Source organism: Cyrtonyx montezumae, unplaced genomic scaffold (assembly GCF_038088225.1).
Source record: "Cyrtonyx montezumae isolate F1298 unplaced genomic scaffold, pur_monq_1.0 scaffold_12, whole genome shotgun sequence".
NCBI classification, from domain to species: Eukaryota; Metazoa; Chordata; class Aves; order Galliformes; family Odontophoridae; genus Cyrtonyx; species Cyrtonyx montezumae.
In genome coordinates this window covers 14370152-14384358 of record NW_027071848.1, presented here as the reverse complement: position 1 = coordinate 14384358, position 14207 = coordinate 14370152, and the positions used below count along the sequence as shown (strand labels likewise).

The window sequence follows — 14207 nt, the reverse complement described above, 5'->3', positions numbered from 1 at the left end:
ATAAGCAGGAGAGAGACCGTTGTTTTATGGAGGCAGAAAGTGATAGGACAAGGGGAAATGGATTTAAACTGAAAGAGGGGAGGTTTAGTTCAGATGTTAGGAAGAAATTCTTCGCTCAGAGAGTGGAGAGGCACTGGAACAGGCTGCCTAAAGAAGTTCTGGATAGATGCCCCATCCTTGGAGGTGGTCAAGGCCAGGCTTGATGGGCTCCTGGACAGCCTGACTTAGTGGATGGCAACCCTGCCCATGGCAGAGGGCTTGTAACTAGATGATCTTTGAAGCCCTCTCCAACCCAAGCCATTCTATGAATCTATGATTCCATGGTAGTGAAATAATGGCTGTGTATTTAGACTATCATACCTTTTTATGTGATTTGTAAAACTGCCTGAAAACCATGGCAATTTTATTAAACAGAGTTGGCAATAACAAGCAGACTAGTGATATATCTCCCTTTTCCAGTCTACTCAGCTTTCACTCGTACTATCTCATCATTTCTAATGCATCTTGCATTCCCTTTACACACCACTTTTCAAAAAATATACTGGTTTTCTCTGAGTAGTTACTTTTCTTTGACTCAGCTTTCATTACTCAGTGCTAAATATACAAAAAACCAAACCTCTTTGGATCAAATACTGCCACTCTTTACCTTCCATGTTATTATGCTGTCTAACTTCCTGCCTTTGCTGTCAGCAGACACCCTTCCCCAGTCACTATTTTCTGATTTTCAGAGCTTTAAGTGTATGTTTATTTCAATGTGCTAAACTCAGGAGGCTGCTTCAGAAACAGGTAGGCTGAGGAAGTGATTCCTGCTGTATAAGAACTCACCTTTTTTTCCAGATTCTTTTTCCAGAAGCTCCATGAAAGGAATGAGATCTTCCTTAGTTCCTCCTTGTGCCTCAAATGGAAAAATAGAATAATTTAGTTTATTACCATTAAACATGGAAATGGATGCATAGAGGTCCATGGGGCCTGATGAGTCCCAGGGTACTCAGAGAGCTGACCAATGTCACCATGAAACCTCTCAATAATTTTTTCAACAGTCTGGGGAATCTGGAGAGGTCCCACTTGACTGGAAGCTGGCAAATGTTCACATTTTCAAAACAGCAAGAAAAAAGACCCTGGTAATTACAAACCTGTCAGTCTCACTTTATTACACGGTAAAATGATGGAGAAAGTTATGCTGAGAGTTACTGAAAAATGCCTGAAAGACAATGCAGTCATTGATCACAGACAACAAGGATTCATGAGGGGAAGGACCTGTTTGACTACTTAATTACATTTTATGACAAGGGAGGTCACATATCTAGTTGACAAAGGGAAGTCAGTTATCTTTTTGGGTTTCAGAAAAGCTTATGAAACTGTTTCTCGCAGTATCTCTGGACAAAATGTCAAGCATATGGCTCAACAAAATCATAACGAGATGGGTGAGCAATTGGCTAACAGATCAGACTCAAAGGGTTACAGTAAATGGGGTTATACCAGGCTGATGGCCAGTCAATAGAGGGCTACCCAGGGCCTCACTTTAGAGCCAGTTCTCTTTAAATGTTTTCGTAATTGACTTGGATGTATGGACTAGAAGGTATTTTGAGCAAATTTGATAATGACACTAAATTGTTGATTCTATTGAAGGTGTAGAGGCTTGTAGAGAGAGCTAGACAAATAAGACAGCTGAGCAACCTCATAAGTGTAACAAGAACAAGTGCTGAATCCTGCACCTGGGAAGGGGGCGACCCTGATTATACATACACTGGTGGATGAAATACTGGAGAGCAGCCCTGCTGAAAAGGATTTGGGGGTATTGCTCAACAGCAAGTAGAATATGAGTCAGCAGTGTGATCAAGCAGCCAGAAAGGTCAACAGCATCATGGGGTGCATCGAGCACAGCATTGCCAGCTAGTTGGGGGAAATAATTGTCCCAGTCTGCGCTGCAGCAGTGTGCAGCCTCACTTCAAGTTCTGCGTGCAGTTTTGAGCGCCACAGTATAAAAAGGACATAAAACTACTACAACTACTGAAGGAGGGCTACAAAGATGGTGAAGGGTCTAGAGGGGAGCAGCTGAAGTCCCTTGGTTTGTTCAGCCTAGAGAAGACAGGAGGCTCCTCACTGCAGCCTCTGGCTTCCTCACAACGGCGTGCAGAGGGACAGGCACTGATCTCTCGTGACCAGCCATAGAAATGGCATGAAGTTATGGCAACAAAGGCTCAGGCTGGATATAAAAAGTAGTTCTTCACCAGAGGGTATCTAGGCACTGGAAGAAGCTCCTCAGAGCAGTGGGCACAGCCCTGAGCTGCTGGAGCTCAAGGAGCATATGGACAATGCTCACAGACATACAGTCTGATTCTTGGCTGGTGCTGCGCAGAGCCAGGAGCTGGACTCAATAATGATACTTACAGGTCCCTTCCAATACAGGACATTCTGATTCTACGAAATCTCACAGCGAAGAGTTCATGTCTGTTGTGGGGCTAATTCTTTCTTCAGTGTCACGCTTATTGTTGCTTTAAGAAAGAACAGCCCATGTGATAGATTAGCTAAGTAAATACTAACCACAGAAGATTCTCTAGAGGTTTGGGGCTTTGTTTTTTTTTACATTGCTATAACTCTATGAATAAAACAGTTATCTTCTCCCGAGGTCTTGCTCAGGCCAATGGGAATTGGAACCAGGCACAACGCTTTTTCCTCAGGATCCTTACGAGGCCCCGCGCAGAGCACAGAGCTTTGTGTGAAGCAAAGCCACCCCCTCCCGACGCGGCAGCTGCGGCGCAGGACAGCGCAGGGCCGGCATCCCGCGCAGCAGGGCCTGCCCCCGCAGCCGTGCCTCCCGCACCCAACAGTGGGCGCGTTCCTGCAGCCCGCGGGCCCTCCCTCTGCCTCCTGAGCCGCTCCACAGCGCTCGGCTCTTCCTCTCCGCGCGGCGCTGCCCGCAGTCGGCTCAGCGCCGAGCACGGCTCCCGCCGGGCCGCCGCCCGCCGCTCTCTTTTCGGCGCAGGGCCCGGGCGGGGCGCTCCCCCGCATCGCTACGGACCGCAGCGGAGCGCGCACGATCGAAACGCGCCTCGGAGCACCGCTCCGCCGAACTACGGTCGGATTCGCGGCGGGTGGGTAAGGCCCGAGGGAGCCGCGCTGGCTGAAAGCGGCGGGGAAGCTCCCGGCTGGGTTGAGCCGCAGGGCTCTGAAGATGCGGAGGCCGTTCTCCCGCGGCCCGACGCGGGCTCGCCCGGCTCCCAGAGCCGAACGGGAACAGCAGCGCCCGAAGGAGAGGGGCGCGCCGCGGGCGGCCTCGGCGGCTCCACGGCCCCGCCGTACCGCGCGGCACCGCGCGTGCGCAGCCCGCCTCCCCCTCCCTGCGAGGAGCCGCGGGGAGCGCGGCGCGCAGGCGCAGCGGCCGCGGAGGGAGCGCGGCCGGCGGTAGGCGGGGCTCTCCGCGGGGACGTTACAACTCGCCGAGGGCGGCCGGGGCGCCATTTTGAATTGGCCGCGGGTCGGAGGCGGTGGCTGCTGAGCGCGGCTCCGCGTCCCCCGAGAAAAGCAGGGAGAAGGGAGCGAGGGCCGAACATGGCGGCGAATCGGAACTTGAAGCAAGTGCGGATCGAGAACAGCTCCCCGGCGGCGCCGCTGGGGATGGTGGGGGGAGGAGGCGGCGGCCTGAAGGGACTGCGGGGCCTGGAGACGGAGAACGAGGCGGCGGCCATGGCGCTGGTGCCGGGCAAGGAGGGTGGGGATGAGGAGCAGGAGGGCGGGTTCACCATCGACATCAAGAGCTTTCTCAAACCCGGCGAGAAGAGCTACACGCAGCGCTGCCGCCTCTTCGTGGGCAATCTGCCCACCGACATCACCGAGGAAGACTTCAAACGCCTCTTCGAGCGCTACGGGGAACCCAGCGAGGTCTTCATCAACCGGGACCGCGGCTTCGGCTTCATCCGCCTGGTGAGGTTCGCGCGGTCCGCCCGCCGCTGCCCCGCCCCGCCGTCCCCGCGGGGCGGCTGTGGGCACCGCCGCTGCTATCGCGTTCGTTTTGTCCTTCGCGGCTCCCCCCCGATTAGTTAATATCCTTCGCGGCTCATTACCGATTAGTTAATTACAAGGTTTGATCAGTGTTCTTTCAAGCCGAGCGTTCAAAAAAAAAAAAAAAAGAAATCCTCAAAGCTTGTCGTGCTGCACTGTTTATCAGCTCGATGCGGGATTCGTTTTCATGACTGCCGTGTCTGGGATGCTCTGATTTACGGAGTTCAGAGAAAAGCTTTGAAGTGCCCTGTGTGCCGCCCCTGCTTAGGGTTTTTCTGCATATTTTTCTATATTTTTATCTTTTTCGTTGTCAGAGATAAGTATGATATTCTGCTAACTGTTTTTTTACCCTGGCAGAATACCACCAACCTGAATTAGCATTTTTCTGAAAGAAGTGCAATATATTTGAATATATTACTCAGCTTTGCGTGTAATAGGGATTAGCATTTAACTGAATGGCCCTTTTCCACTCTATTAAGAGAACAATATTTTTTTTTTTTTACTTTTTACACAGTTGGTTGAGGTGTGGAGGAAATGTCTGCGACCTAAAGAATTATTTCTTTAAATATTTGGGATTGCAGGAATAAAGCTAGTTGAGAATTTCTGAAATGAGATAAAGGCAGTTGTCGAGATGGACGTGTCTCATGGATGTGCCTGCAGAAAACCCATAAGTGTGAGTGGAATTAATGCAGCAGTAGCAATGTAGTTTTGCAATTTCTTGATGAAATTTGACTATTAGACATCCATGGAGAGTTAATCCATTGGTAGCAACAAGCAAGTTATTTTTGAAGGGTATTTTCATCGGTAAAAAAAAAAAAATCCCAGAAAACAAACAGAAGCCCCGACACCTTAGGTCTCGTAGTGTGATCTCTGAAAATATCATTTCCTATTGTGTGAATGTGGGCATTTCAGTAGGTAAATATAAAAAGGTGTCAAATTCTCAGCTCTGCTGAAAGCCTTTGCAGCGCATGCAGCACAAATGTATCTGTGATGATGGGAACATTACGTTCTCTTTTATAAGAAAAATTTGTATCTAAGTAATTTTTTTTTAGACTAAATCGTAGGAGATTAAAAAAAAAAAAGCATATTTCAGTCAATAGGTAGGAAATTTCAGGGGGGAAAAATGGCCCTAATGAAGGAGTGCTCATATTAAAGAAATAAAAAATGCTGCTTTTCTGGGGTTTGGAGGGGAGGAACAATGGCACTAAAGCCATGTCTGTTGTCTTTGCAAATAAAACATATGAAATACTTTGTATCTTGAAAAAGGAATCTAGGACGCTGGCTGAAATAGCAAAAGCAGAACTTGATGGTACTATTTTGAAGAGCAGACCCCTTCGAATTCGATTTGCTACGCACGGAGCTGCCCTAACGGTCAAGAATCTTTCACCTGTGGTGTCTAATGAGCTGCTGGAACAAGCGTTCTCTCAGTTTGGACCAGTGGAGAGAGCTGTTGTTGTAGTAGATGATCGTGGCAGAGCTACAGGAAAAGGTTTTGTAGAGTTTGCGGCAAAACCTCCAGCACGGAAAGCTCTAGAAAGATGCAGTGATGGTGCATTCTTGCTAACAACGTAAGTTCATGGGATTTATGTTTGCATTTGTGTTGTGTATGCATTCCCCATGTGAAAGAAAACAGCATTCAGGGGCGTTCCATTGGTCTTATTTTCAAATGATTAAAGCCATGAGGGCAGAAATTAACGGTGCTTTACGTGAGTGCCCAAAATATGTCGGCCTCTGCACTGGAGAAAAAAATAATAAAGGCAGTCTTCTGCTTACAAGTCTTGTAATTTCCACCAAGTTGGATTCCAGTCTCTTTAATAGGGCTTTTCTTAATGAGGCTTTGCTTTCACTGATTGCGGTCTTCCTGATCCCTGTAATGATGCCATGAAAGAATATTCTTATTGGCAAATGAGTGTATTACTTTGCTGATATTTCTTTAAACTCTAGAAAATGTTATTGTGTTTTATTTTCTTCAAGAAAGTTTTATTTATAGCTTGCAAAGCTGTAGGATTTCTCTTTTTAAGTGTGAACTTAGATTTTGCACAAGTTGATGGTGGAAAGTTCTGGAAAAATTTTAAGGTCAAGCAAGCTTGTGAATTACAGTACTTCTCTGCCATCTCTTATTTCTGTTCCCAACGACAAAGAGTTGCTAACTGCTGTGCTTTTTCATACAGTAGCTAGTGACATTTGCAAGTATTTTCTTAAAGGCTGAGTGAAATGGCAAATGTTCAGAAATATATTTGTTTCTTCATTCTTTAACCCCTTATAATTTGGGAAAATAAGGCTGCAATTTCACAGTATCAAGGCTTACTGCCATAGTGTTGGGAAGTTGCAGTTCTCTGATTCAGGCTGCTTTTACCTGCTTGGGAACTGATTTCCATACTTCCAATAGCCACCTGTTCTTACTGAAACAAAAGGAAATTATGTGGCTGCTTTTGTGACGTTCATTTTTAGATGTTTTAGAAAGTGAAGGTACTTGCTCGTGTGGGTATTACCAGTACCAGGTCCAGCTTGAGGGTAAGGGAGGAAAATGTGTTGCTGGGATGAGATGGCCAGTGGAAAAAGGATTTGGAACTCCTCTTGCTGATAATAATATCAATAATCCTGTGTGTGACTGAACTGAATCCTGATTTTCTGACCCAGTGGATACATAGTAAAATTCAGTTTAAGTCTCTGCTGTTATCAGTAGGCCCTGGCAGTTCTTAATTGTTGTGGATTTTCTTGGCATTAGTGTTAGAGTGGAGGCATGGTGAGCCAAACCAGGCAACTAATCTAGTTCAGTGAATGTTATAGTGTTACATGAGTACTATTCTTGGTGTGAGAGATGAGGCAGGGAAAAAGAAACTCGAATACTAAGGAGGGTATTCTTGTTTTAATAGCTGCTGGCTAGCTTTGTTGGATGGAAGTGATCTTCTAACTATGATCCTAGTCAGTACAAAGCACTTGACCTTTGTCTTCCAACTGCACCTTAGGAAACACAATGGAGAGCTAAGCAAGTGTAATTAATATGAATCTCCTGCTATGATAGATTTTTGCTGTGATAGTTTTCTTTTGCTTCAGAATCTGAATATTGATATTTTAGGTGAGATCTCTGAATAGAAAGGAGAAAAATTAGGAGAAGTATTTGCTATGTTGTGCAGTATGATTCTGGGCTGTTGGTTATTTTTCCCCCTAATCTGCCCTGGTGCCCAAAGATTTGTTTTTCCAGCTGTTCATGTTCTTAAAATATACAAACATTTAGCTTTTTATGATCTGTAAAATTCAAAACAAAGCATGGGACAAAACCAAAGTGCTAGCATTTTGACAGTAGTAGCTTTTTAGCTCTTGTAATTTTAAGGTGTTGTTTAGATGCTTTCAGAACGAAGATTTTGTTATCCTTCATTAGCTAACACTTGACACTGATCACTTCAAATACCATGAACTCAAAAGAACGCTCTCTAAATTATGTAGAAGTTATTCTTTAATTGTCCTTGAAAAATCAGTGCCAAAATATCAAGCTGTTTTTATCTGTAGTGTAACTACTTAGAATCTGTTCATATTCTGTGGAAATACGAGTAGAAGAAATATTAGCACATTTTGGCTTTGGTGCTTTACTGTGATATAATCACGGTCCCCACATTGTCTAAATAATTTGTTACATTTTTGAGATTATTTTTTACTTCAAATATTCCTATACTTCACAGAAGACAAAACTACATGAAGTTGTATTTTCTATGCAGAATAGCTAGCTGGTTTTGGGTATGGAGCCAATTGTCAATTTCAAAGATGATTTTTAAAATCAGAGTTAATCGTAATTTTGTTATTTAAGAAGAATTTGTGAGACAGGACTGTAAGATAATATATGCGCTAGTTTCCAAGAGTGTTGCTTCAAAATACAAAAATAACTTATTTTACTGTTTCTTTTTCAATTATTCAATTGAAATTCTCTTCCAGAACACCTCGACCTGTTGTTGTAGAGCCAATGGAGCAATTTGATGATGAAGATGGGCTCCCAGAGAAGCTAATGCAAAAGACTCAACAGTATCACAAGTAAGTTCTGTTCGACTTCTAACTTTATGAAATTGGTTTAAGTTACTTTGTTAGCCTAGTAAATGCTTACTCATTTTTATTTCAGGTTGATGTGTGTTTATTTTATACAGTCAAGGGGAAGCCAGGTGTTAGATCAGTTAACTTTCTCTCACAGAAAAGCAAAGTGTCATTTTTATATTCAGAATTGGTGTTAGAATAGTTCAGTTGGAAGGGGCCTTCAAAGATCATTGAGTGCACTGCCTGAGCACTTGAGGCTAACCAAAAGTTAATGGCATTATCCAACTGCTTCTTGACCACCAACAGGCATGGGGCATGAACTGCCCTCATGGTAAAGAATTTTTTCCAGTATGTATCCAGTCTGAATTTCTAGTGCAGGTTTGGACCACTGGTCATTGGTTACCAGAGAGAAGAGCCCGGTACTTCTGTTTGCCATTCCCTCCTTTTCTCTAAACTGAGAAACCACATCTTCCACATCACATAGGATAGACCCTGCAGTCCATCTGCCAGCTTTGTTGCCTCCCTCTGAATGCATTCAAGTACCTTTACATCCTTTCTATATTGTGGAGCCAAGAACTACGCACAGTACTCAAGACTAAGCTGCACCAGCACTAAATACAGCAGGAGAATCACCTCTTGGAACTGGCTGGCCATGTTGTGTTCAGTGCTGCTCGAAATGTGGTTTGCCGCTTGTCTGCCAGAGCACACTGCTGGCTGGTGCTGAGCTGCTGTCACCAGCACCCCCAGGCCCAGCTGTTGAACCTTGAGATCTTTTTAGATTCCTTCCAACTGACCTATTGCAGTGTGAACTGGTTTTTGTCAAAAAAAAAAAAAAATTAACAAGCAACTTTTTTAGTTTCCCTAATTGTAGTAAAGTGGAGTCTTGTTGGTTTAGCATTCTCTGATTTTACTGAAGTAGAGATTCCTGGTTTCTGCTGAAAATGGCTAGGGCCTACTGCCAGTCACTGATAGTCTTTGCTGAACTTGGAGATTGGTCTGACCCTGCAGAGATTTGTACACCCACAGAATTTTGTCCTCTGATTAGCACCACCTTGTTTGAAGAGTCAGTGGGGTGTAAATCTTGGCAGCTTCTGTTGTTTGGATGAAATTCGGAGCAAAAGAGTCTTTAGTGTGAGGTGGAAGAGTGTTTCTTTACCTCATTAGAGAATATTGCTTCTAATATTCAGATTTGATTGCTATTTAGAAATCTTGCTGCTTGAAACTAGAATACTTACAGGTTTACCTGCTTCCCAGAGTAAAGTAATACTTAAAAAAAAAAACCTAAAACATTGTTCCTTACGATGTTAGTGTTAGAATGTGAATAAAATGTTGGCTCCTAGAAATATCTAAATATTCTTACTAACAGTCTGAACTGTTTTGTAAGCTTTAATGTACATTTAATTGCTTACATGAAGTGACCACTTTAGATGGGTGAACCCAGTTAATCTAATGTAACAGCTTAATGTTTTGTACCATGGTAATTACAATTTTTTATGCTAATTATATAAATTGAGAGGATATTTGGGAAATTTCTCTGGTGAGATCACTTGTATTAACAGCTGAATTAAACTTTGACAAACTGGTTTGCAACACAGATCTGACTTTAAATCGGATTACTACATTTGAATTGATTGTTTGTAAATTCTTTGGCTGTTACAGCTGTTGGTCTTAACATGTCCTTCTGTACATTTTAACTGCAAAATTTTTATTAGGGAAAGAGAACAGCCTCCACGTTTTGCTCAACCTGGAACATTTGAGTTTGAGTATGCTTCACGTTGGAAGGCTCTTGATGAGATGGAAAAGCAACAGCGTGAACAGGTTGACAGGAACATTAGAGAAGCCAAAGAGAAACTAGAGGCAGAAATGGAAGCAGCTAGACATGAGCATCAGCTAATGTTGATGAGGCAAGGTAAAAAATCAGATAATGTATTAGTGTTCATTCTTTTCTTTTCACAAATTTTCTTCCGTAGCATATTGAGCTGTATGTTAAATGCAGAGATTTCTGGTCGATGCTCTTTAATTAAATGTATTGAACCGAGGCAAAGGAAGTAGTATTTCTCTATTTGCATAGTCTTTGAGGGCTTGTATTAATGGATTAAGAAGCTGAGAAAAGAGAAGTTGCCTAGCTGTATTTTTCACTTATATTTCTGTGGTGTTAGTAGTTCGTATAACGAGTATGAATGGCAGCCTCAAATTCATCTGTAAAACCATTTTCTGTTGGTGTTGCTTATGATACTAGCTAGGGCATAGCAATGTCTGTGTGCCCTGTGCAGGAAAAAAAAAATCAAAATGATAGCTCATAGTTATGGATGTTTTTGCTCCTCTGATTCAACCCAAAATATTACTGTAGCTAATTTTGCTCTTTGATTATAATGGAGCACTTCTCTTTGTTACTGAACAACCTGGAATTTTGTGCAGGCGCTCAGATTTAAGCTTATTCACATACAGGAATTAGAATAGCCAAGCTGTAGGCACATTTCTTGTTCCTTTTTTCTTCTCTCATTAGCTCTTCAGCTTCAGTATATATGGAAGTAACCTAATGAGATTGGATTGTGTGCTTATAAGAAAAAAGCAGTGAAACATGAGGCATCAGAACCTGGAGTGACTATTTTTGTACACCTGATGCACAAATCCAAACACTGATTTCAAAGTTTATGTAAATAGTTATTCTGAAGCATGGAATGTAAAACTACAGCATAGTAGTTATCAGGAGCTAAAAAGATGAGAAGAATGAGTTGCTGCAGTCCATATACTTCAGCAGACAAAGGAGAACAGGTTTTATTGGAATTGCTTTATCAGGGGTACTGGGACTTGCACCAGAGCATGCTGGTTGAAGTACTTGAGTTTTCATGGCATGGTATTAATACTGGCAATAAAGACTTCATTCTTCAATTTATGTAATTTTTCACTTTCAAGTGTCATGTTTTGACAGATTGAGTCAGAAGTAATTTCTAAAGCAGAATACGTGTTTCCATGTGTAAGTAAATTGGCATGATATTTCTGATCTACATATTGCTGGTATGCTTTAGACTTGTGTAAATATTTCCTCATAATGATAGTGAAATAGTTCGTCAAAGTAATAGAACATTTGACTACATTTAACCAGAACATTCGTTATCAGCTACATGGAAACTGGCTGTTTGCTTTGCATTTTTAGAACCTGAAAAATCAGCAGCTAAAACAGTGAAGCTTTTCGGGCTTGGTATTCCTACTTGTAGGATTAACTCCTGAGATGAGAGGACAGTTCCACCTTCAGTCCTTAACTCTGCAGGAAGTTTAATATTGAAGACCTTTTATTTTTTTCATTAGGAAGATGAAGCAGCAATTAATCATGCTTTGTCTCTTTCACAGCTATCTGCTTCGGTTCAGGTTTTTTTCTGTTCAGGGAAAGGGCTTGTGTCTAACAGATGTCCAACCAGAATTAGCAGTATTACAAATCCTCTAATATGAGAGGCTCTGTGCACAGCCCGAACATCTAGACCTTTATTCTTGTCTAGCTGATAAAGCTTTGTGTCACGATTCTGCCATAGTCATGTGGTAGCTAACCTAACTGTTATGCTGAGCTTTTAAGTTCTAATGGATTCAGGAGGGGCAGTAATCAGAACTAGGCCTTGAAAATGTTTAGAAATTTAGAAAGTAAGGACTGTGGAACTTAGAGGGGAGGAAATGATAAATTTGTAACAGGTAGTGGTAGGAGGAAGGTAGAAAATCCTGTTGCAGTGTATTAATGTAAGGAAAAAAGGGAATGATAGGTAAGTGGGAAATAAGATCAAGACAGTAGACACTTTTTCCCACAGTGACCAATGTTGAATGCAGAAAGGGTTAATTCTTGATCACACTAATACTCTAACAATCTAAATGTTATTTTAAGGAGTCTGAGGCAGAATGTGAACATAAGGTTGGCCAAGTCTGCTGTGGTACACACTGTTGTAAGGAAATGGTCCCAAGACTTTTTGACTTGAATCAATCTTCATTTTAATCATTTGGAGTGTGTTGACTTTGCAAAGATGAAAAAAGCAGACGTGCAAAATTTGCTGGAGAGAAAAGACTTGTATTATCAATAAGGATGTTCTCTAGTAAAATTCTGGTAAACTTTGTTAAAACAGCTATGTGGTAATATTCAGGTGATCTTTGATAAAGGGGAACAAGTATATGATGTTTTGGTGAATGTTGTGTTGAATAAGTTTAAGTTATAATAATACATGCTGCTGAAAGTTTGAACGTTTTTTGCAGAGCTAATAAAAATGATTTGATTGAAGTTGTGAAGAAATCCATATAGAAATGTGTGGAGTAGATGAACTTGAGCATAAAATTTATCTGATAGTTAGGTGCCATGGTGAGATTTTCCTCGAGGTGTCTGTAAAGAACATGTGGCTAATGTCCGTCCTATGAAGATGGACAATGAAAACAGCTGCTTTTATTGTGGCCAGAGGTGGAATTAGTATTTGTTGAAGACTGTGTGTATTTCCAGGCAGAAATCATTGACTGTTAGCACAGTCATGATTAACCTCTATAGAGACTGAGACTGCATGCAGCTCAAGTTCCTTTCACTAGTTTCTGGTGTGTTATGCGATCGTCTGCAGTAGATGATGGAGAATATGAATTGCACTAGTTTTCATGCTGATGTACAGCATGGTGAGAAAATGGATGCCTTGCCAAAGCTGTAAATCCAGGGCGTGGTTTTTAAGTGTGTTTAATTGGTTCAGACTTTCTTTTAAAACTCCCTTCTCTTTGTTCGAAGCCTTCAAATTTCTGTGTCCGTAATCATTTTTGGAGGCATATCCAGGGTGGTGACTTTCCATGTGAGCCTTGGGTCTGTGTGGTTTTTCATATGGCGAGCTTAGCTAGATGGAAAGGAGTTGGTTACATGTGTTGAGAAATTGCTTTAGTTTCAAAACTGGTTATTGTTGGGTTGGTAGTCTGATAATAATTTGTTTTTTTTCTGTTACCATATTGTTGATTGAGAGCTTTTCTCTTTATTGCATTGCTAATCCTGGTAGATCTCATGCGGCGTCAAGAGGAACTGAGGCGGCTGGAGGAACTTCGGAACCAGGAACTTCAGAAACGCAAACAGATACAACTGAGGTATTTTGTCTCGTACTGTGTGAAGTTGTGGCAGTAATTTAAAGCATGCGTCTGCTGTCGGCCTGCCTGAGTGTACGCTGGTGTGCAGAGCTCCTAATACAAATATAAGCATTACATGCTTTTCAAAAGCATAACATGGTGCATGTCTGTTAACGTATTTCTAGTATTTTTTTTAATTTATTTCAGCTCAGTTGCTTTGTAAATATGTGTTTTCTAACCAGCTTAGAAATGTCTTAACGTGACTGTTTCGTGTGGTGGAAGCAGAGCTGTAAGGGAGCTGTAGTAGAACACACATGGAATGCAGAGCTAATGATGGTGACTGTTGAAAAGTAGCGTTTTGTAGCTGAAGATTTTCTCTATCAAATGGTGTTATTGTGCTTTTTGTATCAGTTGTAGTTTCCATGGAAATAAATAGGAAGCGTTGCTTTTGAAGCAATATACACACTACTTGTATTAAATATCTCAAGAACCACAGATGACACACAAGAACAACATACTCTGTAGAGTTCAAAGTTTGGCTGTAGGCAGCATTGAAATGGTTGGTGTCAGCGAAGTACAAAATATTGGTGTCAGCGAAGACAATCTGCTCTTCTCCTGCTCTGTCTGGAGGCCCCAAGGGAAGTCTTACCTCTTCTTCACCCAGTTTAAAGCCGAACTGAAAGGAGCCAAGATAGAATATGCCATGGCTTATTCTCAAGCTGCAGTGGGTGCACAGAGTGACATCCCCTTGAAACAGGAAGAATTTGAAATCACTGAAACAACAGTGTCTCACAGGGAAGGCAAGTTCCGTTTTGAACTATCGAAACTCATGATTGTAGCAAAAACTCCCCACGATGAGCTGTGACTCGAAGATGCTGTTGGGCAGTGTTTTGACTGACAATGGAGATCACTTGTTACTGGCAGTTATTTCAGTTGGCCAAACCTTCCATAGCTTAGAAGAATATGCTCTATCATCTCTGTGGGTTCTAAAGGTCCAAGCTCCTCAAGACATGTACGTAAAGGAACCTTATTCAAAGGCCAGGACTCTGAGTCTATCAGCTGAGTCACGTGATTCAAGAGTTTCATCTCATAGTCAAATTCTAAAACTCTCCAATATC

At 42.3% G+C, this 14207-nt stretch overlaps 1 protein-coding gene across 4 annotated transcripts in view; it reads left to right on the top strand.

Moving 5' to 3' along the window:
• Nucleotides 1-2988: 2988 nt before the first annotated feature.
• Nucleotides 2989-14207, top strand: part of PSPC1 (paraspeckle component 1) — a 55308-nt gene continuing 44089 nt past the window's right edge. The window contains exons 1-5 of one of the 4 annotated variants that reach the window (XM_065730101.1): nucleotides 2989-3924; nucleotides 5269-5570; nucleotides 7933-8028; nucleotides 9738-9934; nucleotides 13026-13110. In XM_065730101.1, the coding sequence (XP_065586173.1) occupies nucleotides 3553-3924; nucleotides 5269-5570; nucleotides 7933-8028; nucleotides 9738-9934; nucleotides 13026-13110 (1052 nt within the window). In that variant the 5' untranslated portion in view covers nucleotides 2989-3552. The remainder of the gene's footprint in view (nucleotides 3925-5268; nucleotides 5571-7932; nucleotides 8029-9737; nucleotides 9935-13025; nucleotides 13111-14207) is intronic. The other 3 variants (XM_065730103.1, XM_065730104.1, XM_065730105.1) reach the window with 3 other exon arrangements.